The 27,314-nt window shown below is 41.2% G+C and overlaps 2 protein-coding genes across 24 annotated transcripts in view; both read left to right on the top strand.

The window, feature by feature from the left end:
* The window catches only part of MYBPC1 (myosin binding protein C1), a 94,587-nt gene extending 89,286 nt beyond the window's left edge, over positions 1-5,301 (top strand). For 19 of the 22 annotated variants that reach the window (XM_043880861.1, XM_043880860.1, XM_043880857.1 and 16 more), the window contains 2 exons: positions 5-191; positions 4,883-5,301. In XM_043880861.1, the coding sequence (XP_043736796.1) occupies positions 5-191; positions 4,883-4,983 (288 nt within the window). In that variant the 3' untranslated portion in view covers positions 4,984-5,301. Of the gene's footprint in view, positions 1-4; positions 192-2,038; positions 2,107-3,631; positions 3,675-4,882 lie in introns of all 22 variants that reach the window. The other 3 variants (XM_043880842.1, XM_043880840.1, XM_043880850.1) reach the window with 3 other exon arrangements.
* An 11,348-nt stretch (positions 5,302-16,649) lies between these two features.
* Positions 16,650-27,314, top strand: part of CHPT1 (choline phosphotransferase 1) — a 29,728-nt gene continuing 19,063 nt past the window's right edge. The window contains exon 1 of one of the 2 annotated variants that reach the window (XM_043881384.1): positions 16,650-17,154. In XM_043881384.1, coding sequence (XP_043737319.1) covers positions 16,882-17,154 — 273 coding nt within the window. In that variant the 5' untranslated portion in view covers positions 16,650-16,881. The remainder of the gene's footprint in view (positions 17,155-27,314) is intronic. The other variant, XM_043881385.1, reaches the window with a different exon arrangement.

Here is a 27,314-nt window from a genome sequence, read left to right as displayed (position 1 = left end):
TCAGCCCAAAATTACCTGGATGAAGAACAAAGTTGCTATTATAGATGATCCAAGATACAGGATGTTCAGCAACCAAGGGGTCTGTACTCTGGAGATTCGCAAGCCCAGCCCCTATGACGGGGGCACTTACTGCTGCAAAGCAGTCAATGACCTTGGGACAGTGGAGATCGAATGCAAACTGGAGGTGAAAGGTAGGACATCCCAGACCTTGTGTAGACCTAAATGAAAGAAAATCATTTAAATGCTAATCCAAATTGCATGCTAGCATTTTGGGGCTAGGCTAGGAAGAGGGGGATAAGATCTGGGTAGAGGACATTTTTACATTCTGCATTCACCTTATTTGTGATGGCTACTTGATTTTTTAAGTAGACTTATTTTCATCTCTTGCAACTCTTGTTATCTAAAGGACTATTAATTTCAGTGAATTGTGTTATGTGCACAGCATGGTAACAACGACTCAAGTCAAGGGGTATTACTTTTGTGATGTAGTCCATCTTAGATAAATGTAAAAACTCACTGATAAAATCGCAATTAAGGAATTGACACTATTTTTTTTTTTACTATATCTTTGTGAAACTTTCTATATTGTAAATTTGCTAACTTAGTATTTAATATTACAAATGTGCATGCTCTGTCGCTTCAGTCGTGTCCGACTCTTTAAGATCCCATGGACTGTAGCCCACCAGGTTCCTCTGTCCATGGGATTCTCTAGGCAAGAATACTGGAGTGGGTTGCCATTTCCTTCTCCAAATGTAGAATTCAGCATACACATAACCCACTTCTTTTAAAATCTCACTAGAGAATTTCCATTTGGAGGTATACATTTCATTTATACTAGTTTTCAGAAGTGTTGCAACTAATGTAAACCAAGGAAGGACATAAAAATTGATGTCGTAGAAAAGTCTCAGTGGAATTGTCATCTTAATCAATTTTCATGTTAATTGAGGAGAAGTTTTATGCTGAAATTTTTTCTTGACAATCAGTACCTATTTGGGGACACCATGAAGACTCCTACACCTGTCAGAGTCACTGTTAGGAGTTAATGGGTGACATGATGCTTATGTCTTTTCTTTCGTTCTTGTATTATATTGCCGCTTTATAACAACCAAAGTCTTTACTTTTCCTCCATCTTTATAATGGAAAAATTATAATCTAAAAGTCAGATATGACTTTATAAGAATCTATTTTAGAAAAAATGATAGTAAATGTTTAAGGTATTTATGTAAATAATAGCAACAACAATGAAAGAGTTTTTTAATTCCTAAATCTAGTGTAAATATAGTGGAAAAACTTCTTGAAACATTTTTTCCTTCTCTAACTTTAAAAAAATCAGTGTTCTTTCTCTTATGATTTTTGTCCATCCTCAGGTAATATAGGAGAGGTAATATAGGTAATATAGGAGATGCACAACTGATAGAAATTAAAAATATTTTTTTTCCTCTCAAACGTAAAGCATATAATATTCTTAGAAAATTTTAACCCTTTCTATTGAGATAGTGGATACAAATTTATATGTTGTTCTTTTAGCTATTTATTAGCTTTAAATGCAAATGAAGGTCACAATGCAAACACATCTGATTGCTAAACTCCTAATTAGATCCAAGGTATTGTTGCTACTTACATTCCAACACCCAAAAAGTAAGAACTCAAAAATCAAAAACCCAAGACTATATTTGCATGCTCTGAAAATAGCTGAATGTTGCTAATGATATAAAATGGTGGTTTCATAAATGGTTCAACATTTGGGGTCCTCCATAAGTGAATAATTTTATGCATCTATAAATGCTATATTTTATGGTAATTGTATAATAAATTGTAACATAAATAATGTAATCTAGTATACAAATTCATAATAAGCTATCAACTGTGATATATTGGTAAAAGCTTTTGGTCCTAAAAGTAAAGCCAAGATTGTTTGTCATCAGATTTGTTATCTGATAATACGTGACTTGAATCAAATTAAGCTGTGAAAAAAAAAAAAGGTAAGAATGTCAACTGAGAATAAATAAATACTGGTGCAAATATTCTAATTCTGCAGTGATATATCAAGGAGTAAATTCCCCTGGACAACCAGTCTTCCTGGAGGGGCAGCAACAGGTTTTACAAGTTCATATCCCACTGGATATTTCTTCCTTCTGTTCCATTCCTCTTACATGAAATCGCACTTTGCATGTAAAGCTTGTCTTTCTCTTTTGCTTTTAATTATATTTCTTAGCAGCTCATGGCATACAGTGGTTATGCCATGAACAAGGAAGGCCAAATTATTCAAGGATATTAGGTAATCTGGGAATATGTTTTGTCAGAAAACCAAGTACCATACCACAGGTTCCCAGAAATAAAGCCCAAAAGCCACATTAGATGATGTCCTCATTTTAGATATAAGAGTACCAGAATTCAGGAACCAATGACGTTTCTTTAATACTTTCATTTTCAAGTGCAGAGAGGTATGTTCTTCCTTTAAGATAGCATCCACTGTAGGTTTGTTAGATTCATGTTGAAGCTCAGAAAATTGAACATTTTTCTGTTACTCGGCTGTAGAAAAAGTGTTCTGTGTATTTGTGATGGGGAGAGGACACAAATAAAAAATGTTTGGAATATTAGGATCCAATATTTACAAACTTCCATATTTAAGATTGTCCAATGAAAACTTGTAGATACTAGTAGAGTATCTGTAATCCATCTATCTGTTGAACATTTTGTATATTTTCATGGGGCCAAGATTATTTCATATATTCCTGAACTTAGAAAAGAAAATTCTAGACCCCGTTACTTAATATATTAAGTGGTAAATGGGTTCTGCTGTTTCTATATAGATTGAGCCCCATTTGGAAGAGTGAATTACGGAGTTCTTCAGTGCTAGATGAGCAACCTGATGTAAACTCTAATGACGTAGACCCATGCCTGAGTTTACAATGTTAGCTTTCTGAATTCCTAGTGATGTCAGCTTTCAGAAGAGGAAAGAATTAGGATTCTTTCTTTAAAGTTTGGTAGATTGCACATATAGTCACTTTCTAGCCTGTTTTTTTTTTTTTTTTTAAAGCCTTCTGTTTATTTAGAGCAGTCATATTGGGTTGGCCAACAAGTTTGTTCAGATTTTTCCCTAAGCTGTTATGGAAAAACCCAATGAACTTTTTGGCCAAACCAATATATAGTCAGTTCAGAATACAGTGTTATAGTTTAATTTTTAAATCCACTTGATAATTTTGCCTTTTAGAATTTCAACATATATATATGTACACTAATGCTTTGTCTATTGTCCCTGTTTTTCTTTTGTTGAAAAACACAATATATATATGTTGTAGGGTTTTTTTTTTTTTTTTTAGCTAATGGTTTGGAAGCTGTTCCTATAATTATTCACATTACAGTCAAACTGGCTTTGCCACCTGTTCAGGCAAAGTGGTTGTGCCTATTAATAAATGTTTTACTTATTAATGATCCTTTTGAAGTGACTGGATCCCTGCCCTTCATTCCATGCGCTTCTATTTTCCTATACTTTTCACCTGACTAAGGATTAATGAAATCACCTCATCATAATCGTGACCATAATTTCCTCCAACAAGTACTCAACTTTGGTTTTAGCACTTTATTAATGCTTACAACATCTCTCTCTCTTTCTCTCTCTTTTCCTTAGTTGTAGCACAGTAAGGATTTTTGAATGTATATTATCATCTAAGGTAAGCTTTCATATGGTTTTGGCATATGAAGCTTATGACTGTCATAAGCCATACAAAGCCTGTGGAGTATGGCATGATTTTCATTATGTAATCCAATGAAAATAGACTCTTTAAAATCTCTAACATTGTAGTTGTAATGTGTATTTCAGTATCTTGACATTAACGGCTAGTACTTATTCATCACAACAATCTTCTGTTGACATGAAGCAAGTTGTTGAATGCAGTAGAGCATGAATTAAAGCATTTAATGTAGATGAAAATGAGTGATACCCAAGCATTCTGAACGCTTTGCATCAAGGAATGGACATGTACATAAGTGGCATCATTTCTACCAATATGTGACTTGATTTTTTTTAAAAAAAGGAGAATGATTTTCCCAAATTTGCATTAAAGGAGTTTTAAGAATGTTCAAATGGCATGCTGTTTTTGTCTGGACTTGAATTTATTAGCAAGTAGTAAAACACTTTTCTAAAGGACCATGAATTTTTGTGGTTTCATGGGGTCTCTCATGAAAGGTACTTTTAGTTTTAAAATGCAATTCAGAACCATGGAGGGTAAGTATAAAATATTAAGAGGTGTTTCTCTCACCTTCAGAGGTACTGGACAGACTTTACTATTTTACTAATTTTTTAATTTTTATTTTATTATTTTACAGATTTTACTCTTGGACAGATTTTACTATATTTCCAATTTTTGCACTTTTGACAGTGTGTAAATAGCCAAAGTTAAAAGAGTAGTCCCTTTTTTCTTCTCCCATGTGCTTGAATGGGAACTCTTTGTGCTTAATTAAAAAGAACATTAACAAACTGGAAAAGGTTCTTCCTACTGACTCATAACACGATTTGCATTTATTCTGCCATTCAGGCAGAACACTGAAATCATTCTATAGAGGAATCTCAAAACCTTGCAGAGGGCAATAAATATTCTCCAACTAGTTGGGAATTTAAAACAAGAACAAATAATAGTAGGAAACAAAAAACTGCTATGCGTCTGCAGGGAACTTGCTTTTCCTTCTCAATGCGGAGTGTTTTAGATTCTAAATGTACTAAACCCAAGAGAAGATTTCCAAGTAGGGACTGAATGAATCTTTGTAACTAACTGAAGCATAATTAGTCACATTTGCAGGCAGCTAGTGAAGAGGTCTTGTTTCAGGGATTTTTCACGTGTAGACAGTTTTGACTTTGCTTTTTCCTTCTTATCCTTTCTAGGTGGCCTTTCCTTCTGCAGGCTCCTCTTGCAAGGTGTGCCTCCTAACATAATTGATTCATATTTGCGAGACTTGCACTCAAGCAGCCCTGAGGAATACTAAGGGCCTGGGCACTGCCTCTCTGCACGCCACTGCTTTGAAATCGGGTTGCAATGAGAAAGCATTTCTGTTTTTCCACCAGGCTCCCAAGTGTGGTCGTTTTTTTTCCTCCTGATGCTGAAGAAAAAAAAATGTTTGCACGGATTGCTTAATTAAAAATTGCAAACAAAATCTCATTTGAAGTTAGCATTTTGGTCATTGTTGTCTTTGCTTGATCACTGTACTTTCCAAAAAACGAAAGCTATAGAATAAGCAGAAACAGTTATTTTAGCTTAACATAATAGACTCTGAAAGCTTTTTTTTCCCTTAGAGTAAAAACAACAAAAAAAAAAATATATATATATACAATAAACAGCAATGTATTCTTAAAACCCATCTTTCTCTGGATCTAAGAAATTTTTCTAAGCAAAGAAGAATTGTTTATTTCCCACAACCCTACTTAACTCCAGTGGATCTGTACCCTTTTTCCCCATTTAAATTCACTACGAGATATTCTTGAAGTCTTTCAGACAAGTTTTCTCAACAGAAGGGGAAAATGTATTCAATAAGTGGTACAATAAATCTGAACCATTTATGATGAAATGATACAGTATTCGTTTATGTGTTTGGGGTTGCATGATCAGACAGGCCTAAAGACACAGGCTAGGACTCAGGATGCTACCAAACTCAGGCCTGACCCAAGTCATGTCTCTGGCACAGCATCCTGGCCAAATCCACCAGAGTTCCTGCCAAAATACCTCATCACAGTGTTGGAGAGCTGTTGCAGACTACAGAGCAGTTACAGATTTAGAGTTTGCTAATGGCATCTGTTCAAATTGATGAAAGCCTTTTCCAAATTCTAGATGCCAAGAAACACTTGTATTATAAACAATGTCCTTCACTTTCCTGATACTGCAGAGAAAGTTTCACTTTGGGGAGTGGGGTAGAGGGGGAGTAAGCTACCACATCATTACTGTTTTCTATATACAGTATCTCCTCATGTTAAGAGTACTTATACACTGCAAAGTTCCCATAAGGAAGAAAATGTCCATTTTGAAATTGCAAAGAATAGAGTATCAGCAGCTGTCATTGCTAGTAACTTTCCTATAAGTTTGTTTAAATTTCCATTAAATTTGTTTAAATTCCGTTAAATAAGTTTGTTTAAATTTCCATTAAAGGAAAATGATATACCACAGGAATTTATGAAAAATTCTTTTGGGAAATGAAACATTCATTAAAACTTTTTAAAGAATTACACTATTGACTCACTTTATTTTTATTTTTCTATTTACTCACTTTGAAAGAAAGCTTGATGAATGTTTTCATCTAGATTAATGAAGAAATAGGAAAAAAAACCCTACTAGTTCCAAGAAACGTTGGAATAAGGCAATATATCCTTAATCATTCACTTTCAGTTTTGTTTTAATTTTATTGGAGTATAGTGATTTACAATGTTGTATTAGTTTCAGGTGTATAGCAAAGTGATTCAGTTATATATATATACACATATTTATTCTTTTTCAGATTCCTTTCTCATATATATTACCACAGAATATAGAGTAAAATTCCCTGTGCTATGTAGTAGGTCCTTGCTGATTATCCTTCTTATATATATAGGGTGTGTATGTTAATCCCAAACCCCTGATTGATCCCTCCCCACACCCTCCTGATAGTTCCCTCTTGATAATCATAAGTTTGGTTTTGATATCTGTAAGTCTATATCTGTTTTGTAAATAGTTCATTTGTATCATTTTTAAAAATTAGATTCCACATGCAAGTCATACCATATGATATTTGTCTTATTTACTTAACTTGGTATGATAATTACTAGGCCCATCCATGTTGCTGCAAATAGCATTATTTTATCCCTTTTTTGTGGCTGAGTAATATTCCATTGCATGTATATACCGCCACTTCTTTATGCATTTCTCTGTTTATGGACATTTAGTTTCCTTCTATGTCTTGGCTCTTGCAAATAATGCTGCAATGAACATTAGGGGGCATGCTCAGATATGTACCCAGGAGTGGGATTGCTGGATCATATGATAGTTCTATTTTCAGTTTTTTAAGGAACCTCCTTACTGTTCTCCATAGTGGTTGGACCAATTTACATTCCTACCAACAGTGTAAGAGGGTTCCTTTTTCTCCACACCCTCCCCAGCATTTATGGCTTGTGGACTTTTTGATGATGGTTATTCTAACTGGTTTAAGACAATACCTTCTTACAGTTTTGATTTGCATTTATTTCTCTGATAATTAGTGATGTTGAGCATCCTATTATGTGCTTGTTAGCCATTTGTATGTCTTCTTTGGAGAAATGTCTATTTAGACCTTCTGCCCATTTTTCATTGGGTTATTTCTTTGTTGATATTGAGATGCATGAGCTGTTTGAATATTTTGGAGATGAATCCCTTGTCGGTCACTTCATTTGCAAGTATTTCCCCCCATTCTGTGGGTTGGCTTTCATTTGGTTTATGGTTTCCTTTACTATGCTGAAGCTTTTAAGTTTAAGTAGGGCCCATTTGTTTTTGTTTTTAACTTCATTAAAATGAAATTTTAATTTTAATGTAAATTCATTACTCTAGGAGGTGGGTCAAAGAAGATATTGCTGCTATTTATGTCAACAATGTGTTCTGCCTGTGGTGCCCAGTCTTATATTTAGGTCTTTGATCCATTTTGAGTTTATTTTTGTGTATGGTGTTAGAAAATGTACTAATTTCATTCTTGTACATATAGCTTTCTAGTTTTCCCAGCACTGCTCATTGAAGAGACTGTCTTTTCTGCATTGTATAGTCTTGCCTCCTTTGTCATAGATTAATTGACCATAAGTGCATGAGCTTATTTCTGGGCTTTCTATTCTGTTCCACTGATCTATATTTCTGTATTTGTGTCAGTACTATACTGCTTAACCACTCATATTTAAATTGACACCTGAAACATTCTCATTAGCTCAGTGAATGAGTTTTTGAATGTCTGATGTGTGCATGGCACTGTTTTGGACTCAGCTAGGAATTCAGTGAGAAATAAGCCACTTCTTGCCTTCAAGAAATTTATAACGTACAAGACAGGTAATCAAAGGGAAGCACATAAACAGGGAAGACTGTAGGTGTAAGAGAATACTATAAGGATTCAGAAGTCAAATAATGTATTTAGGTAATTGTTATTATCAATGTATATATCACATTAGGATGGCATGCAGGACATGCCACAGGATTTTATTTTTCTAAATCAAATATGACTCTAATCTCCCCACTAGCCAGAGAGATTGAGAAGATCTCTTTGTCTTCCTTCTGGGTCTGGGTGAACTGACTCTTTCTCGGTGCCTAGAAGATGGAGAGAAGGAAAGGCCTCTGGTCTTCAGGTTACACTGGTGATGGCAGAGATGCCCATGGTCCAAGCCAGTATAGTCCAGCCAAGGACAAGTGACACGGAAACTTCCTGACAAGTGTGGGCCTCGGTCTTTTGACCTCCAAGGCCAGAGCTTGGCTATTTACCTGCTATATATATATATATATATATATATATATATATATACACACACACACACACACACACTATTTACTATTTACACACACTATTTATAGCTATTTACCTGCTATATATATATATATATATATATATATATATACACACACACACACACATATATATATATATATATATATATTTTGGCCACACCATCTGCTTGCGGAACCTTAGTTTCCTGACCAGGGACAGAACCCAGGCCTCTGGCAGTGAAAGCATTGTGTCCTAATCACTGGACCACCACAGAATTCCCTTTACCTGCTACTTTGACACATGTTCTTTGTGGGGAGACTGGACAGTTCTACCACTTAGTATTAGACTTGAACCTGGGCAAGAGGACCCTCTATGCTCAAGCCTCTCCCTCTGACCCTCCTCCAGCCGTATCTTCCTCCACAAAGCAGGGAGGCCATAGACCCAAGGGGGTGTGCATACCTAAAGCCTTACAAACCTTCTTCCCTTCCTGTAGCCTGCACCCAGATCCAGTTTTAAGGACTTTGTGGGCCTTTTCCTTTTCTACCCCCAAGGAAGAATGAAGTGACCAGCATATATATCCTGAGGCACAATGGGTGGCCTAGTGAAGTGAAGTTACTCAGTCGAGTCCGTCTCTTTGTGATCCCATGGACTGGAGCCCGTGAGGGCTCCTCTGTTCATGGGATTCTCCAGGCAAGAATACTGGAGTGAGTTGCCATTTCCTTCTCCAGGGGATCTTCCTGACCCAGGGATCGAACCCAGGTCTCCTGCACTGCAGGCGAATTCTTTACCCTCTGAGCCTAGAGATGCTTATTTTTCAGGGAGTCGGGGTGTGGAGGGTGTGACTGAGGCTGCACATGAGGCAGGGCATCTGTGTGTGTGCATCTGAGCCCCTCTTGGTGCAGGGGGCAGCAGGGTGGAAAGCACAGGGGGGCCTGAGCCTGGCGGGGCGCCTCAACATCCTGGCAAGTATCTTTAAACTGAAGACCCAACATGCAATCAGCCTTCTGGGGCTTCTCTGGTGATCCAGTGGTTGTGACATCATGCTTCTGCTGCAGAGGGCGCAGGTTCGATCCCTGGTCAGGGAACTAAGATCCTGCATGCTGTGCAGCCCAGACAAATAAATAAATGAATAAATACAAATAAGGACGTGTACTCAGTTGTCATGATTTAATAAGGTTAATTTTTTTTAAAATCTAGACTTCCAGGTCATTATGAGGATATCCCCCTCAGAAAACTGAAAGATACAACCATTTTATTAACCATGCATTAGATTTATAACTTCTAAATATTCATGTATATGAGCTATAAAAATGAGGGGTCAGCTGGCCCCCAGCCACCTTTGTTCCCTTTCCTGTGTCCCTTCTTCCCCCTCCTCTACTACACACCATCACTCTTACCTCTCCACTATCACCAGTTCTCTCCTGACTCCAGGCCTGACCACCCATCTCCTTCCTCACTTCAGTTCCTCTGAATGGAATCCTGGAAACACCAATTTGGCTTTCTTTTCCTAGGAGTAGGAGCAGGAGTAGAATTGTCTCGTTGTTTAGTTGCTAAGTCCTGTCCGACTCTTGCGACCCCATGGACTGTGGCCTGCCAGGCTTCTCTGTCCATGGGATTCTCCAGGCAAGAATACTGGAGTGGGTTGCCATTTCCTTCTCAAGGGGATCTCCCCGACCCAGGAACCGAACCTGGGTCTCCTGCACTGCAGGCAGATTCTTACTGACTGAGCTACGAGGGAAGCCCAGGAGTAGAATGAGGAGTAAGAAAACCAGACAGTCTTCTCACCAACCCTCTCATAACATTCCTTGACTCTAAACTGAGCTCTGCCTTTATTACCATCCTTGCACCAAAGAGTCGGCTGCTTGCTATGCGTAGGTATTTATAACATTCCTTTGTGGCTCAGCTGGTAAAGAATCCGCCTGCAATGTGGGAAACCTGGGTTTGATCCCTGAATTGGGAAGATACCCTGGAGAAGGGAAAGGCTACCATTGCAGTATTCTGGCCTGGAGAATTCCATGGACTGTATACTCCATGGGGTCTCAAAGAGTCAGACACAACTGAGCGAATTTCACCTTCACTTTTGTATCAATAATTGAATTTTAATAACTTCGACTGGATTAGAGAAACAAACCCACTAATGGGATGACCAATTCTCCTGATTCTAAGGGCAGCAATCACCCTTTTAAACTCAGCTGATGATCTCTTTCTGTCCCTAAATACCCTGACTTGAGAAACCTTTGGCCTAGATAAACATTTTTCCTCTATCTGGAGTTGATTGCTAGGGACAAAAGACCAGGCAGGTGGCAGGAGTTAAACACTCCCAAAGGGCTCACTCAGCATGCGGCTTGGGGCACTGGTGGACTCTTGTCTTTAAAGGCAAAAACTTTGCTCTCAAGTGCGTGATTGACCATAGCTTCTTTTTCTCTCAAGCAATAGCTTTAGAGAAATCTTTCTGTTCTTTGTAGGTAAGCACTTACACAGGCAAGAGATTTCCTCCTTAGAGTGCTCTCCTCTCACCTTCATCCTAGTCTTGGAGACCAAGAAAATATCTTAAAGACATTACACACAAATTTAAAAATGTTGGCTTAATATTTTTTAAGTTAATGGGAAAAAACACAAAGAAGAAAGGAAAAATAAACAGGAGTTACCAGCAACACTGTGACAAAGAAAGGAGCCACGCTTCCAACTCTGCAGGCGTCCCTTTTGGACAACTGGGACGAGGAGTGTTTGGAAGGGAGCCATGTTTCAAAATAAACCAAAGCTGATTTGAAGTCATGTGGTCATTTGGAAAATTCTAAGCACTAGAGAGCCAAATAATGTATCCCCTGCAGGATATGGGATGAAGTGCCCCTGGGCTGATCATCCCAGCCTCATTCCTGCGTGTCCACTGCGGGGGTCACTGAAAATTCAGTTCTCATTCCTGCGCAGGGCAGTACCGCTGAGTTGGAGGCAGGTGGGGTAATGGTGGAGGTTGCCAAGAAGGGGCAGAGCCTCTCTATGTGGGGTTATTTTTATGTACTTAATAGCTTATGGCTTCTTAATAGCTCATGGCTTCCCAGGTGGCGCTAGTGGTAAAGAACCTGCCTGCCAATGCAGGAGATGGAAGAGATGTGGGTTTGATCCCTGGGTCAGGAAGATCCTCTGGAGAAGGGCATGGCAAGCCACTCCAGTATTCTTGCCTGGAGAATCCCATGGACAGAGGAGCCTGGTGGACTACAGTCCATAGGGTTGCAAAGAGCTGACTATAAGAGCTCACAGTTAGGGTTCAAGGAACATTGTCTTGCAGTAGAATCAAGAGTTCATTAGTGAGACAAGTTGTTCTAAGAATCTTTCCATAAATGTCAAGTCTTCATAGTGGCCAGCATGGACTCTGACCCACAGTCTTTAGTAACTCCACTCCCTGAAGAAGTTAAGCAACAGTGATGGAGAGACCAGGAGGGTGTGGCTAGGATGGGCTCATCAAAGGCCAAGACCCAGGATCATTGTCAAGTAGGAGGGAGGAAAGCAGCACAGACAAACACATTAACATCTGTACAGAAGGAAGGGCAGTCAAGAGCAACGAGACAGAAATGAAGCCAGTAGCCACCACACCAGGCAAGGAACTAAGGAAAGAGGAAACGGAAATGAGAAAATCAACAACAGAAAGAGAAGAGCACCTGTTTCTGTGCTTCACTGGGATTATCTCAGGCATGGGCTCTTCACCCTGTCCCACTCAACGGCCCTCCTCTTGGCAGAAAAAAGGAAAATGGTGGACAGAATGTGAGAGCCCAGCCTGAAGCTACTGCCACAACCCTCACTTGCTTATTCGCTAGAGTTTATCCAGGTTACCTTCTTCTCCATGATATATGCATTTATTAAACGGAAAACTATGTTTTCTTCCCAGATCTTCAAATGGATGTCATTCCAGTCATGTCAGGGAGCTAAATGTATCCCAGTCTGGAAAGCACAGTATAATGAAATACCTCATCAACAATGAACAACCGGGACTCTCCCAGTCGTCTAGTGGTTAGGACTCTGCATTTCCACTGCACGGGGGCATGGGTTCGATCCCTGGTAGGGCAAATAAGATCCTGCATGCTACAAAAAACAAAACAAATGAAACAATGACCAACCAACAAAATAGATCTCAATTCCACTGTAGATGGTATTATATAATCAGTTTAATACACATGCGTATTAGTTGCTCAGCTGTATCCATCTCTTAGTGACCCCATGGACTGTAGCGCGCCGGACTCCTCTGTCCATGGAATTCTCCAGGCAAGAATACTGGAGTGGGTTGCCATTTTCTTCTCCAGGGGATCTACCTGACCCAGGGACTGAATGCGGTCTCCTGCATTGCAGGCAGATTCTTTACCATCTGGACCATGAGGGAAGCCCTTAATACACATATGTAATATAAAATAGAAAAAGTTAATCTATCTATATATCCCTTCTTTGTCCTGGAAAGCACCGTTTAACCAAAATTAAGTGAGCCAACCTGGTCTTTCTCATCCTTAAATTTTCCACAGCCCTGTTTCTCCTCATTCTGCTCCATCCCCTTTTCACCTGGGGCCTGCTCCAAGCCATGCCTCCACCCAAGCCTTCTAAGACTGAATATCCGTCAGCCCCTTATGACTCAACACGGGGTCTGGTTTCCAGCAGCATCAGCATTACCTGGGAGCTCCTTAGGACTGAAAACCTTCCCTGCACTCTCTCTCCAGATTCACTAACTTAGAAGCTGCCTCATCACAGGATCGCCAGGTGATTCGTGTGCTCGTCTGTGTTGGGGCAGGCGGCTCCAGCTGTCTCTCACAAGTTCCTGGCATGGCTATTTGTTTGGAGTCATTCTCTCTCAGCTGTCTCAGAGGAAAGACTTTCTGAAAAGCATTGCTCCTAAGGTGTTTCTGATAACGACCTAACCTAACATGGAAATCTGACCTACCTGCTTATCCTAAAAGCCCCAATCCAAAGACAGGAATAACTCATTGTGCGGCTTTACCATAGATTGCTGAAGAAGGAATTTTTGAGGAAGGAGATTCGCTCCAATGCTCCTCAAATCATACCATGGAAAACATTTTAAAGCAGTGGGATGAGAACTCAGAAAACAATAATAAATAAAAAACAGTTAAAGGATATAAATAGGACAGACCGCTAAGAACTGTGTCTCTGAGGAAAATCAGTTTCCAACCATAAATTGCTTTTGAAATATCAGACAAAAAAAACACAATTACAACATCTCAGGGATTCTATTGTGAAATCTGCTTTTCTGATCTTGATCCAGCAATTAAGCATTTCTAGAGAAGACAGCAAAAGTTTTTGTCAATCTATTATTGAAGACTTTGTGTCCACTCATGTATTTTGTAAGGTGCCATGGTTCTATAAAAGTTGGACTTTAGAGTCACAAAGTACAGAACTATAAAAACAAATTAAACCAGAGCACATAAATGAGAAAAGGCAAGGATTTATACCACAGTCCTATACTAATCTTCATAAATACTCCAGCCTGTGGGTCCAAAGCTCTGAACACTTACACACATAACTTGACTCCCTGAAAGATAAAATTCTGCTACACTGAAAATCTAGCCAGGTGATTTTTTGATTGCAACATGTGCATTTCCAAACCAATGAAATTTAGGGGCTTTTTGATGCAGTTATTTTACACTTAATCTGGCTACATGAGACCAGAACATTTTGTGGAAATTTGATCTAGATGCTGAGGAAGAAGATTTGAAATATGATTGCAAGTTACACAAAAAGAACTTGTAGTTAAACCAAGATAAACCACCAAATAAAAACTTATGGATATCTCTTGTACTGAGGATAATGTAAGACATTACTATTGGGAAAGGCTGGCTGAAGAGTACAAGGAATGTCTCTGTACAATTTTTGCAACTTTCTGTGACCCTATTATTTCAAAACAAAAAGGTTTTAAATGTATGGATATCTACTCGGTACCAAGGACTGAGGAACACAGTGCAAGGATACAGTCCTTGTACTCCAAGCTGGACAAGAAGGAGATCAGGACATAAACAAGTGCCTCAAGGCAGACTGGATTACAAGGTATAAAGGACTCTGTAGAAGCAGGAGAGATCAAACTGGAAGAATCTGAGAGGCCATTTCAGAGAAGGCAGAATTTAAGCTGAGCCTTGCCTAATGAGCAGTGTTTTGGGGGTGATGAGAGGTGGAGGGTACTCCCCAAGCCCAGGAAGCAAAGTGGGGCATGAGGAAGTACTGGGTGTACTTGGGAATACCTAATGGACCCATGAAGCTGGAACATGAGATTAGGGAGAAGAGCGAGGGAAGAGACACTTGGGAAATAAGTCTGGAAAGAAAGATTGAGCTTTTGAATGCCAAGCTAGGGAGGCTGGACTTTACCAAAGTCTTCCTGGCAAGAGAATGCATCATTGATTTTAGTAAATTTAGTAAGATAATTCCTTTTTTTTTTTTAAAGAAAGAACTGTGGGGTATGGTAAATGTGTTTCTTTATTTTTTAAAACAGCTTTTGGCTGCACTGCACAGCATGTGGGATCTTAGTTCCATGACCAGGGATCAAACCTGAGCCGTCTGCATTGAAGGCACAGAGTCCCAACCACTGGACCACCGGGAAATTCTTTATATGATCTGGGTACTCTTCAATATGGATTTTATTTGAAGGAAATACCTTTTCCCAGCTTGCCCTTTCATTCTCTTTATGATGTTTTTTGATCTATAGTTAAAATTATCTGTAACACAGTTAAACTTATTAAACTGGAAAAGGATTTTTCCTTGACTCATTTGTGACCCTGCCAAGTTAAAAGATAGGTATCTCCAAATTTACTGTACAAAAACCCCACCAAAGTTAAGAATGAATCTCTATCATTCTGATTCCTTTCCTGCATTTGTATCATTTTTCACATAAGAGACTAGGAAATGGATATTCAATGCATGATTTTGTCTACAGACACCCTCCTATTCTAAAGAAGGGATTGCCAAATTTTTTTCAGTAAAAAGCTAGTCAGTCAATATTGTAGTCTTTTCAGGCTATATGGTCTCTGTCATAACCACTGAAATTTGCCCTTGGAGCATGAAAGCAGTCATAAATAGTATATAAGGCATAAACATGGCTTTATTAGTGGCACTGAAATATGAATTTCATGTTATTTTGCATCACAGGAAAAAATTCTTTTTTTAATCATTTAAAGTCTAAAAACCATCTGTAGTTTATAAGCTGTATGGGAACAGCTGGTGGGCTGGGTAGTAGTTTGTTAGCCCATCTCCAAGGTGTTGTGGTGGCATCTGCCCGACAAACTGTACCTGCTGATAACCACTGCCCAACATGACTGTAACTAAGCAGCTTCTGAGTTAGTTCAGTGTCTTAGAGAAGTGCCTACCGGTAAGAACCCTGAGGTGAAGAAAAGGCATGTGGCAGGCTTGTCTCTGGTTGTGCAAAATGATATGTTTATGACAGGCCGTCCCCGGTCTAAAGAGTGCATTGTGAGGTAAGGGGCTGGTGAACTGCCATTGTGTGGCGGGCAGTGGAAGGTACCACCCGGATCCTTGTCTTCGGGGGGAACGGTGTGTGTTAAAAAAAAAGACAAGGTTATCGGTATGGGCTGCTCTGAAAAAATAGGCATTTGGGTTCCAACCATTCAGTCCCCTTGTTAGACGGTGTTTCTAAATCCTGATTGGTAGTTCCAATACCTTGGAATCTGAACCCTGAACCTTGATCTCTGAACCGGAAAGTGAGGGTTCTCTAGAGCTAATACACGGCCAAGGCCCCAGCCCTGGGGGTTGGAAGGAAGACCTATGCCCGTACGTTTATCAAACAGGACCTCTCTAGGGGCCAACGGATGGGGCCCTCAAACCGGTGACCCAAGATGGGCAAAAATCATGTTCTCACACAGTATCCCGCCGACGCCGGGTCTGCAGGCAGCGGCGTCCTTCAGTGTGGCTGAAGACGAGGGCGTTCGCCAAAGAGGAGAACCGAACTATGCATAGCCCAAGAGTTAGAGGAACCCGCTACTAACTGTCCCGCGGGCGAGACTTCCCTCCGGGGAGCGTCACCAGCGGTCCCGGGAGAAGAATCGGACCTTAGAGGCAGGTGCATCGGGATCTTGCGGGAGTCTGGGCCCTTCGTGCGCCAATGAGAAAGTGACGGTCGGTGGAACCCCCGCGGTGACCCGGCGGCCTGCGCGGACCGGTCGCGCCGGCCGGACCCCTCGCGGGGCGGCCCCGCCCCCTCTCCGCGCACCCCAGGCCCCGCCCGCCACGGCCGGCGGCTCTAGGGGCGGGGGCCCCCGGGACACGGGCGGCCCGGCCTGACCTCGACCTCGGCCGCGGGCCGGACCGGCGAGTCCCACCCGGCCGGCGCAGGCCCGGGCCCGCGAGCCCCTCCCTCCACCTGTCCCCGCCCTGGAGCCCCGCGCGGGCTGCGCTCGCTCGCAGCCGCGGGGCCGGCAGGCGGCCATGGCGGCGGGCGCCGGGGCCAGGCCGGCGCCGCGCTGGCTGAAGGCGCTGACCGAGCCGCTGAGCGCGGCGCAGCTGCGGCGGCTGGAGGAGCACCGCTACAGCGCGGCGGGCGTCTCGCTGCTCGAGCCGCCGCTGCAGCTCTACTGGACCTGGCTGCTCCAGTGGATCCCGCTGTGGATGGCCCCCAACTCCATCACCCTCCTGGGCCTCGCCATCAACATGCTCACCACGCTCGTGCTCATCTCCTACTGCCCCACGGTCACCGAGGAGGTAGGGCCCGCCGCCCGCCCGCCGCCCGCGGGCCCCCAACTGCTGCCCACCTTGAGCCGAGCCCCGGCGCCGGTGCGGCCCTGGAGGCTCCCGGGGCGCCCGCGCCGCCGGCCCCCAACCCGCGCGCACCGCAGAGCCGCCCGGGACCGCGGAGGGGGACACCGTCTCTGCCCCCGCGCCGCGGCCGCCGCTAGCCTTCTCCGCTCTGCCTGGAGGCTGTCACGCCGCTACCCAGTCCCGTGTGTACCCCGAGCCTCCTCCGGACGGCGGAGGGGCTCTCAAGGTCACTGCCCAGCCCCGTCCACCCCCGGGGCGGCGGACGGGCTGTCTCGGCCACTGCGAGCGAGGGGCCTGCCTGTCTGGCCGCCGCCCCGTTCTGCGCCAAGTTGGGGGTGGGTGTGGACAAGCAGTCGGTGACTTTGCACACTGGTCACTGAACACCCCCAGCTCCGTCCCGCCTGGCCTTCGCGCTTGGGTCGGCCAAGCCCGAAGTGCCCTTTGGACACTTTTGTACTCAACCGTCTGTTTCTCAAAGGTTGTGCTAGTCATCCTGTAATTACTGATAGCGCTGATCAAAGATAAGCTACTTTTAAGAGATTAACTACTTCCTTTTTCTTCGTTGACTTATTCGTGGAAAGCAAAAGTATTAGCAAGGTGTTAATGCTTATCATCAAGACCCAGGGATCGTAAAAGCCAACGGATTTTCTTAACCATATTTAACCTGTATCTGAAATAAGAGTAAATAACGTGGGCTTTTGACACGTGGTAATCAGAAGCGTCCCTTGGACTGAGTGTGATGGGGGGAGCAGGAGGCAGAGGGGGCCACTCCCATCTATAGCTTTTTAGAGTACCTGGAATAAAGACTACATTGCACGTTCTGTGACATTTGCTTCTTTTCTTTGCCCTCCACATAGAGACTCCGTTTATAATCATATTTAAGTATAGGTACTGGTTCGTTGGTTGGTTTAGTCGCTAAGTCGTCTCCGAATCTTGCAACCCCATAGACTGCAGCCTGCCAGGCTCCTCTGTCCATGGGATTCTCCAGGCAAGAGTACTGGAGTGCTGGCCATTTCCTTCTCCAGGAAGTATAGGTCCTGTGGAGAACTAATTTGACTTGAGGTTGGATAGGAATACAGTGCCCTCCACAATAGATCCATTTTTTTTTTTAAGTATTTGATGAAGCCTACATTTTAAACATAGATTGATGGATATGTTAGTTATATTAATATTTGGTTTTTTGGCAGACATTCCCATTGTCAATTCATTTACATATTGTTTAAAAAATGTAAGTGGAAGCCCATTTGCAGAATTCCCCAGAGGCAGTGTGCCAGATTGGAAGGTGCATTGGGTCAGAAGGGAAGGCCTGGTTCTAATGTGGCTTTGCCACACCATGGAATGACAAACAACGGGGGCCTGCTTTCCTCATGTAAAATAGAAATAATACTTGCCAAACTAATTTCACAAGAATGTAAATGATATATTACATGCAGATAAATGTAGAAAATTAGAATTTGTTCAACCTGTTAAAAATATTACTGTTATGAAAAATGTCCTGCAAACCTATAATAAAGTTTAGCTTTTATTGGGCCTAGGTTTGGCTAACAACATTTGAGTGTTTCTGATATTTGCCAGTTAAATCATGAACTTTTCAATATTAATTTAATAACCATCTGTTGAGCACTTCCAAAGAGCAGGACAGGCAGAGAAGTCCAGGAGATTCTGTTTAGGGATCACAGGGGGTGGGGCCTGATGGAACAGGTAAAATTATTAATTTTTAGGCTATGCCTCATTTATTTAAAAAAAAGGGGGGAAAGGTGGCAGACAGGGAGGATCTGAGGGACTTAAAAAAAAGGAAATCAGAATGACCCAAAAACGGGAAGTAAGGTTTGAAAAAACAAGATGAAACTGAGTATTTCTGAAATGTAATTGGATCCTGCACGTGCTTCTAAGTGGCTGTAGCAAGTGAGGGGAAACAGTCACGCTGCCTGTCTGACAGTATCCTAGCAAGACCACAAAAGCAGCGTCGCAGTTCACGGGCCACAGAGACAGGATCTGACAAGGTTCAGATCTAAGAAGTCCTGACTACAAAGCCCGATTCTTTTCGCCACATACCACCCCTGTCTCATCTGCAGTTCTTTCCTTTCTGTGTGATCTGCAGGAAAAATACCTTGTGTTTCATCTAATGCTTATCGTGTAACATGCTTTCACATTCGTTATTGCATTTGTGTCTCCTATCAACCCCAGGAGGCTGGCAAGCTTTTTCCCTTCCTAGAAAGGCCTTCCCACCATTTTAGTATTTCTTCTGTCCATCCATTCTGAACTAATAGTGGCAAACATTTTATTAAGAGGAAGTTGAGGCCTGGAGTGCCTTTAACCTGGCTTGAAACTTGTTTTCTGATTCTTAGAGTTAAGAGTTAATACTTTTTCAGACTTGGCAGATTCCTTCCAGAAAGGGTCAGGGAAAGCCCATATGATTTTTGGACCCTGATGCTTGGGTTAATCTACCCAGTTATGATTAATTGGGCTCACTACATATCTATGTTAATAATAATATTTGATCTACTTTTTAACTGTATTGATATTCTAGGACATGACTGGGGATGATGAGAAATTAGTAGAAAAAAGTTAAGTGATTTACATTGTACAGTGGTGCTCTGAACTGCATGGCACACCACCATTTCATTAAGGAACTTTCCACTCCAGCCAAATTGAACTACTTCCTATATCAAGGGTATTTCTTGGGACTTCTCCTGGCAGTCCGGCAGTCCATGCTTCTAATGCAGGCTGGGGCTGGGGAGGGGGGTTCAATCCTGGTTGAGAAATTAAGATCCCACATGCCATGCAGTACAGCCAAAAACAGGTTTTTTTTTAAAGATTTCCTTCCTTCTCATCCCTCTCTTTTCTCCTTCCTCTTTCTTTCTCCTGCCCCACTTCATCTCTCAGTGTCCATTCCTTCTCTGAAGTCAAATCAACCACTTAATCCTATGAACTTCCATAATAATAGCAATTTCCTTCTGGAGAAGGAAATGGCAACCCACTCCAGGACTCTTGCCTGGAAAATCCCATGGACAGAGGAGCCTGGCGGGCTACAGTCCATGGGGTCGCAAAGGGTCGTACATGACTGAGTGACTTCACTTTTTAACTAACATTTACTGGGTATTACTTATGTATTTGGGGCTTCCCAGATGGCGCTAGTGGTAAAGAACCTGCCTGCCAGTGCAGGAGATGTAAGAGACATGGGTTCGATCCCTGTCGGGAAGATTCCCCTGAAGGAGGGCCTAGCAGCCCACTCCATTATTCTTGCCTGGGAGATGCCATGGACAGAGAACCATGTAGGCTGCAGCCCTTGGTGCTACACAGAATCAGACGTGATTGAAGGGACTTAGCATTCACACGCACACACTTAGGTACTAGGCATTCATTTAAACTGCTTTTGTCTATTATCGCATTTAATCCTCTCCACAACTTTATGAAAAGGTACTACTATTATCCTCCTTTTATAGATGAGGAAACTAAAGGGAAATAAATTAACCTCTTTAAACTGAGTGCAGGATTCCAGCTGGAAAACTATACTTCTGCTGCAGGTCTTTGTAGCTCTCCTGTGGAACTTCTCCATTTTATTTTGGTTATGTGTGTGATGTGATGTTTGGTTATGTATGTCCTTATTGAGTAAGACAGTCTACCATATTTTAAGACAGCAATTGCCCATTTATTTGAACATTCTCCACAGCACAGTGCCTTGTGTAAAGTAGACACTTGGTAAATATTTGCTAAATATTGACTGCATGCAGGAAATAGCAATTTATAATCTTGGGAGATTATGTTTTTCCATCCATATTCAGTTTTAGCTTAAAACTTAGCATATTTAGTTTCAGATTAAATACTTATCAATTTGGTCCAGGGAGTTTTGACAAGAGTATGCAAGAGTCAGGGCAAACAGAAAACAAGAACTGAATTGCATCCCCTCTCGATGAGAAAATTTGGTGATTTGAGTCTGGTTCTTCGGGCTCTAGCTTAGTAGCATTCTCTACCACAAAACACTCCTCTGCTTGTTTTTGACTGGCATAAACTGTGGCTCCATTCCCTCTTCAGCTTTCTTGAGTAAATGTTTTTTCTCTGACCTCTTGCTATCTGTATATAAATCCATGTGACTACTATATAAGAGTGTGTTTATAGCAGATTGGTGCCCAGCATAGGGCTCTGTCAAAGGGCCTTGAATAATTTCTTTCCTTTATGATATGAATCAAAAGCAAGTGTATCTGAGGAGATATTTACAACCTTAAGAAATGGTTTGTTCCCTGTCTAAATAATTCAGATTCGAGTGGACTATAAAGAATTATTTGTTGGAGGAATAATAAGAAAAGGCCATAACCTAATCAAATTCTGTTACAGGTTTGGTTTCTTTGAAATCTAGAATATTTCCTTCCAGTTCAGTAACTTATGAAGCGTCATTTATGAAGGCAGGACTCTTGTGAGAGAGTGGCCTCTCGTACTAAAACAAAATACCTCACAGGAAGTGAAAGTTCTAGAAGCAGGGCAGGGAGTAGAGTGAGGCAGGCAGGCACAGACCGCCCGAGAGTGGAAAATGCCTCCTTCAATTCTGCAGCCACGGTGCCTCGCCAGCCTCACCCTCATCCCAGTGCTTCTAGAAGGAGCTTCTGCCGGTGATGTAGGAGTAGCTCTGAGGCCTGTGGCTTTCCTGTACTTGATTCCCAAGGAACAAGCTGTTTCCCCTTTAGAATTCTGGTTCAGGTGCGGCTAAAACATGGCCTTGTGGGCACGGCAGGAGCTTTAAATCCTGCTCCTGGTGGGTGTGACCTGGGCAGAAGCTCCGGCCGCCTGGGTTCTGTGAAGGTACCCGAGGCAGGTGGCGGTGACGGTAGGTCTGTCCAGGGCTTCTCTTCGCTGCCCTCCCGCCTGCTTCCCTCTGCCCAGCCAGAGGCTGGCATTGTCAACGAGAATTCTAGTAAGTGCTCCAAGAGGGCTTTTAAAAAGAATACTTCTGTTTACGCTAAACTTACAAAGAAGGAAGGCTGTCTTTCAAGTACAGACTTCTAATGTCCTGAGAAAGTCCCGCTGGCCCTGAAGCTGGTTGAACGCTGTTGGGTGTTCGCGTCCTGCCTGCTTCCACCCCGCTGGTAACCCACCTTATCTGATGAAGGTGGGTGAGCTCCTCCCAAACGGGGCCCCTGCCCGGAGCTGAGGCCGCAGGGTGGGGTGGACCAGCGAGCTGGGAGGGATGGAGAGGGACTCGGCCTGGCTCCAGCGGGGACCCTCCCTCTGTGAACAACGAAGTGCCTCTGGCCAGGCTCCGCTGCGTCACAGGCACATAATGCAGGTCAGAGCCGTCAGATTAGCAGTCTGTTAAAATTCCATGAGTTTTCTCTCGAAAATCACTAGACTCGGGTATACCTGTGGCTGATTCATGTTGATGTTTGGCAGAAACCAACACAATGCTATAAAGTAATTATCTTTCAATTAAAAATAAATAAATTGAATTATATTAAAACAAATCACTAGACTCACCCAACTGGGTACAAAGGCCACCTTCTAACGGTGTACCAGCATTACAGTTTTTCACACATGCCTGATCTTTGTCTAAACGCAGTTTTTATTTTTTATGGAGAGAGAAGTCAACTGATGTTTGGATAATTGAAGTCTCTCCATTACCAGCTGACCCAGTGGTTACTGGTTATGTAATATCTTTTGCATCTGTGTCAACTTACACCCAAGGCCATTTAAGGCAAAGAGGACTTTTTAAGTGTGAAAATTCATATAAGCAGGTATGTATAGTTTCAGTATTTCCTAAATTTTAATTTGGGAACATTTTTGCTTTTGTGTATTACCTATACTGTTTTTCTTTACATAAACTTTAAATCTACTCCTTAAAACTTAGACTCAAAGCCTTAATATCTGTACAATTATAGGTTTGATAGCTATGCTAGCTAGTTTTTAAATTATTATTTTAAAAATAGATTAAAGACATAAGTATTAAAATGAAAAGTTTACCTAAGAATCACTCAAAAAGTATCTTATATAGTATCAGAAATAATAATAACTAAAATTTACTGAGCTCTTCCCAAATGCCAGGCACTTTTCTAAGCACTTGACATGTAATAATTCATTTAATTCTCACAATGAGCTGAGAACAGTGATTATCCACATTTTTCATAAAGAGAAACTGAAGCATGAGAGGTACAGTGGCTCATTCCAGGATCATTTGCACGTGGAGTACAGAGGATATGCTCCTGTCCAGTCTGCAGAAAGCCCCAAGACATATACTCTTAAATTTGGAAACCATTTTACTGAATAGTTACAAGGTAACCTGTTACTTAATCATCAGTTGATTTTAATCATCTAGTTATTTAGCTCCCATGGTATATATAGCAGGTTTTAAAACCAGAGAACACACCTCCTACTCTGGAGAGGATTCTATTCTCATATCAAAGATGGGGCCTTGGAGACTACCTGGGTTAGCCTTTTCATTTATAGAAAAACCTAAGAATGTACTCCCCCAAAATCCAGTATTCTAGGGTCTGAGCTATAAGTTAAATTTGTCCAGTGGGCAGAAATGGTTCACTGATCACTTTCTAAGTCTCTTTTTCCTTTTCCTGATGTGTGTGCTCATTCAAACACACAAATAAAAAGGAGTGTGATACCCGGAATAAATAATTGATCTATATATGAGTGTTCCCTGATCCAGAGTTATTTTGAACAAAAACAGTTGCCACATGTTCTAGTTCAAATCTCTGGTTTCTCTAATCCTTTAATTCAAGTAGCTAGAAAAAGTAAAATTTCCCAAATACTTACGTTTTATATAGTTCTTTTTTAGTGATGTAACTGACAAGCAATTTAAATTTATTAGTGTTTTTTAAATGACATGAACTTATGATTATTTCTTAGTAGTTATTTTATTTTCTAGAATAAACTTATAATCTTCCATACAATCATGTAAGATTCATCTAATGATGAAGGTATTATTTAAATTGTGATTTACCCACATCATTGAATACCATGCAGTCATGTAAGCAAATGGTGTAGATCTTTATGCTTGACTTGGAAAGATTTCTATAATGTATAAAGTTCTGATCTTAAAAGATACAGTAGATATTTTTTTTTTTCTTTTGGCCACACCACATGGCTTGTGGGATCTTAGTTTCCTGACCAGAGACCAAACCCATGTCCCCTGCAGTGGAAGCATGGAGTCTTAACTAAACCATCAGGGAATTCCCAGATACAATAGATATTATAAAGATAACGTAATTTAAAACTTTAAATGTTAAGGAGCTCATATGATCTGGAGACATTCCACTTTTTGTAATAGCCTCCTTCTATAGAAGTATTCTGATATTAACATATTGCTTTTGACTTTATAATTCGTAATCCATGCCCTGATTTTCCTGGGTTTACATTTGAAATTTTTGAAAATTAAGTTTTTTTTGTTTTAACTGGAATTGAGTTGGGATGGCTCTGGAAATCCTGCATCCACCTGGAGAACTTTCTGGAGTGACCCACAGTTAAAGCAGACTCCTGGAAGGAAGAGGCCTGCTGTTCCTGGCAAGAGGATCTCCTGCCTGGGGCCTGTTTTGCAGAGATAACAGATGAGAAAAGATGTTGAAAATCTGCAGACTATTTCATAGCCTCCAGGTGGAAATGGAGGTGATGACTGCAGGGAAGAGAAGAGACAGGTCCAGCCCCTGTGGCCTCGGGAAGACTGGCAGCTGGTGGACTAGTGGGCCTTCCTGGGTTTAAAAGGAAGGAAGTCTCTCTCAGCTTGCAGCCAGTTTCCCACCGCTCTGGTTCACTGAACTTGAAGTTGTATTTGTGGGGGCAGGAAAGTGCTTCTCAGCAGGTTTGAAAGAATAGCTAAGAATCCAGGTGGGAAGCTGCACCTACTCTGTGTAGCCTGCAGGGCAGTAAATCTGATAGACCTTATCTCATGGGCCAGGTCATAAAACTAGGGTTTGCTTCCTGGATCCAGTCTAACTCTCTTCTTGATGGAACTTTATCACCCCTCCCTAAGTTTCACTTTTATCTGTGATGAAAAGAACATAATAGCTGCCTTGTCTCTGTGGATTGCTGTTTCAAACAAAACAATGCATTTTTGAAAGTCCTTTGTTGTACTGTTTAAGATAACATTACTACCTTTCCAGTCTGTCTTGTAATGACCTGTGGATCATCTGTTCCAGAAACGTGAGCTGGTCATGGACTCATGAATAAACCTTTCACTTTCAGGCCTCTACCTTCATTCCTGCTTAGCCCTCCTCTCTGTCTTTCTCATTGAAATTCCCCTGCCCCTCTTTCCCTATTTAAACTCTAAATCTTAACTCCATTGATATCCTAGTGAAGTCATGTTAGGCCAGTGAGCCAGTTTTCATTTCCTTTCTCCAAATAAGGGGCAGAGTCCACTCCCAAGCGTGGTGTCCTGGAGTAGCCAAATTTATTTCGGCATGGATTTCTATTAACACCTTGACCTTTAGACTTGTTTGCTGCCGGGCTCCCAGATTAGAAGTTAGAATCAGGAGCTTTTTAATGTGGACCTTTAGGAGTTGCTTCTTGAGAAGCTCCAAATTTTCCATATAAGAAGGTTCTGTATAAGAAGGGAGAATTGGAACATCCTCATGTAGATGATTTACTTTCTGTCATTTAGGGGAAAAGGATTCAGTGGAAAGGAGCTTCCCAGGTGGCACTGTGGTAAAGAATCCACCTGCCAATGCAGAAGATGCAAGAGACCTGGGTTTGGTTCCTGGGTTGGAAAGATCCCCTGGAGGAAGGGCATGGCAACCCACGCCAGTATTCTTGCCTGGAGAATCCCACGGACAGAGGAGCCTGGCGGGCTGCATTCCATGGGGTGGCAAAGAGTCGGACAGGGCTTAGTGACGAAACAGCAACAGTGTACCTATTAATACTGGGTGTCTAATATTAACGGATGATGAAATGTTTGTTAAAGTTTAAAGTAAACTTTTGTTTACTTTGAAAGATTGAGGAATGAGGTAGCAAGTTGATTGGTTATTTGCAGAATTACCACATAAGCCATACCTACATTGATATGTCAAATATAATTTTAGAATGTTTAATGACAATACCTAAACTTCGTTGAGCACTTATTACATTCCTGGTATGTGTAAAGAATTATCTTAAGAATTTTTTCATTGTGTACAACTACAAGTTTTATTTGCATCTTAAAAATGAGGTAACCAAAGTTTAGAGGGTTTAAATGACTTGCCCAGGGTCACTTGGCTGTTAAATAACAGAGCCAAGAACTCAAACACAGATCTAACTTTGAAACCCTAGGTCTCAATACTTTTGCTATACTTCATTTCTGAGGCAGAATTCTGGGTTGGCCGTTGCTTTCATCACATGGGTCCCTGAGGAAGTACAATACATTTATAAAGTGCTGAAAGAAAAGAATGGTTGTTTTAAAATCCTTTTTCTCAAAATAAATAAATAAATAAAATCCTTTTTCTCTCTTGTTGAAATTGCTTCATTTCTATTGACCTACCTTCAAGTTCACTGACTCTCTGCTCTGTCATATTTATCTATGCTTCTGTATGTGATGTATCTTTTTCTTCTGGCTTCTTAAATGATTTTCTCTTCATCACTGCTCTCCAGTGATTTGATTATGATGTGCCTTGGTGGGTTTTTAAAAAAAATACTTATTTTGCTTGGGGTTTGCTGAGCTTCGTGGATATGTGAGTTGATAGATTTTATCAAATGTGGACATTTCCAGTCATTATTTTTTCTTGTATTTTCCATGTCCAACCCTTTCTCTTCTCTCCTGAGACTGTAATTACATATATCCCACAGGTTACTAAGGCCCAGTTCAATTATTTTTAGCCTTTTTTCTTTTTATGCACAATATTGGATATTTTCCTCTAAGAGTCTGTAAATTCACTGATATTTTCTTCTGCAGTATCTAATATGTTGTTAATCTCATATAGTATATTTTGCATTTGAAATATTGTACTTTTCATTCTAGAAATTTTACTGGAGTCTATCATGCTTTTCTTCTACCTTCTTGAACATATGAGGCATATTTATCAGAACTTTTAATGTCCTCTTCTGCAAATTTCACTGTCATTCCTGGGCCTGATTGTTTTGATTGATTTTACTCCTAGTTGTCAGCATATTTTTCTGCTTCTTTGAGTGATTACTAATTT

Source organism: Cervus elaphus, chromosome 22 (assembly GCF_910594005.1).
Source record: "Cervus elaphus chromosome 22, mCerEla1.1, whole genome shotgun sequence".
NCBI classification, from domain to species: Eukaryota; Metazoa; Chordata; class Mammalia; order Artiodactyla; family Cervidae; genus Cervus; species Cervus elaphus.
The sequence above is the reverse complement of the archived record's forward strand: the minus strand, read 5'-3'. Positions and strand labels throughout refer to the sequence as shown.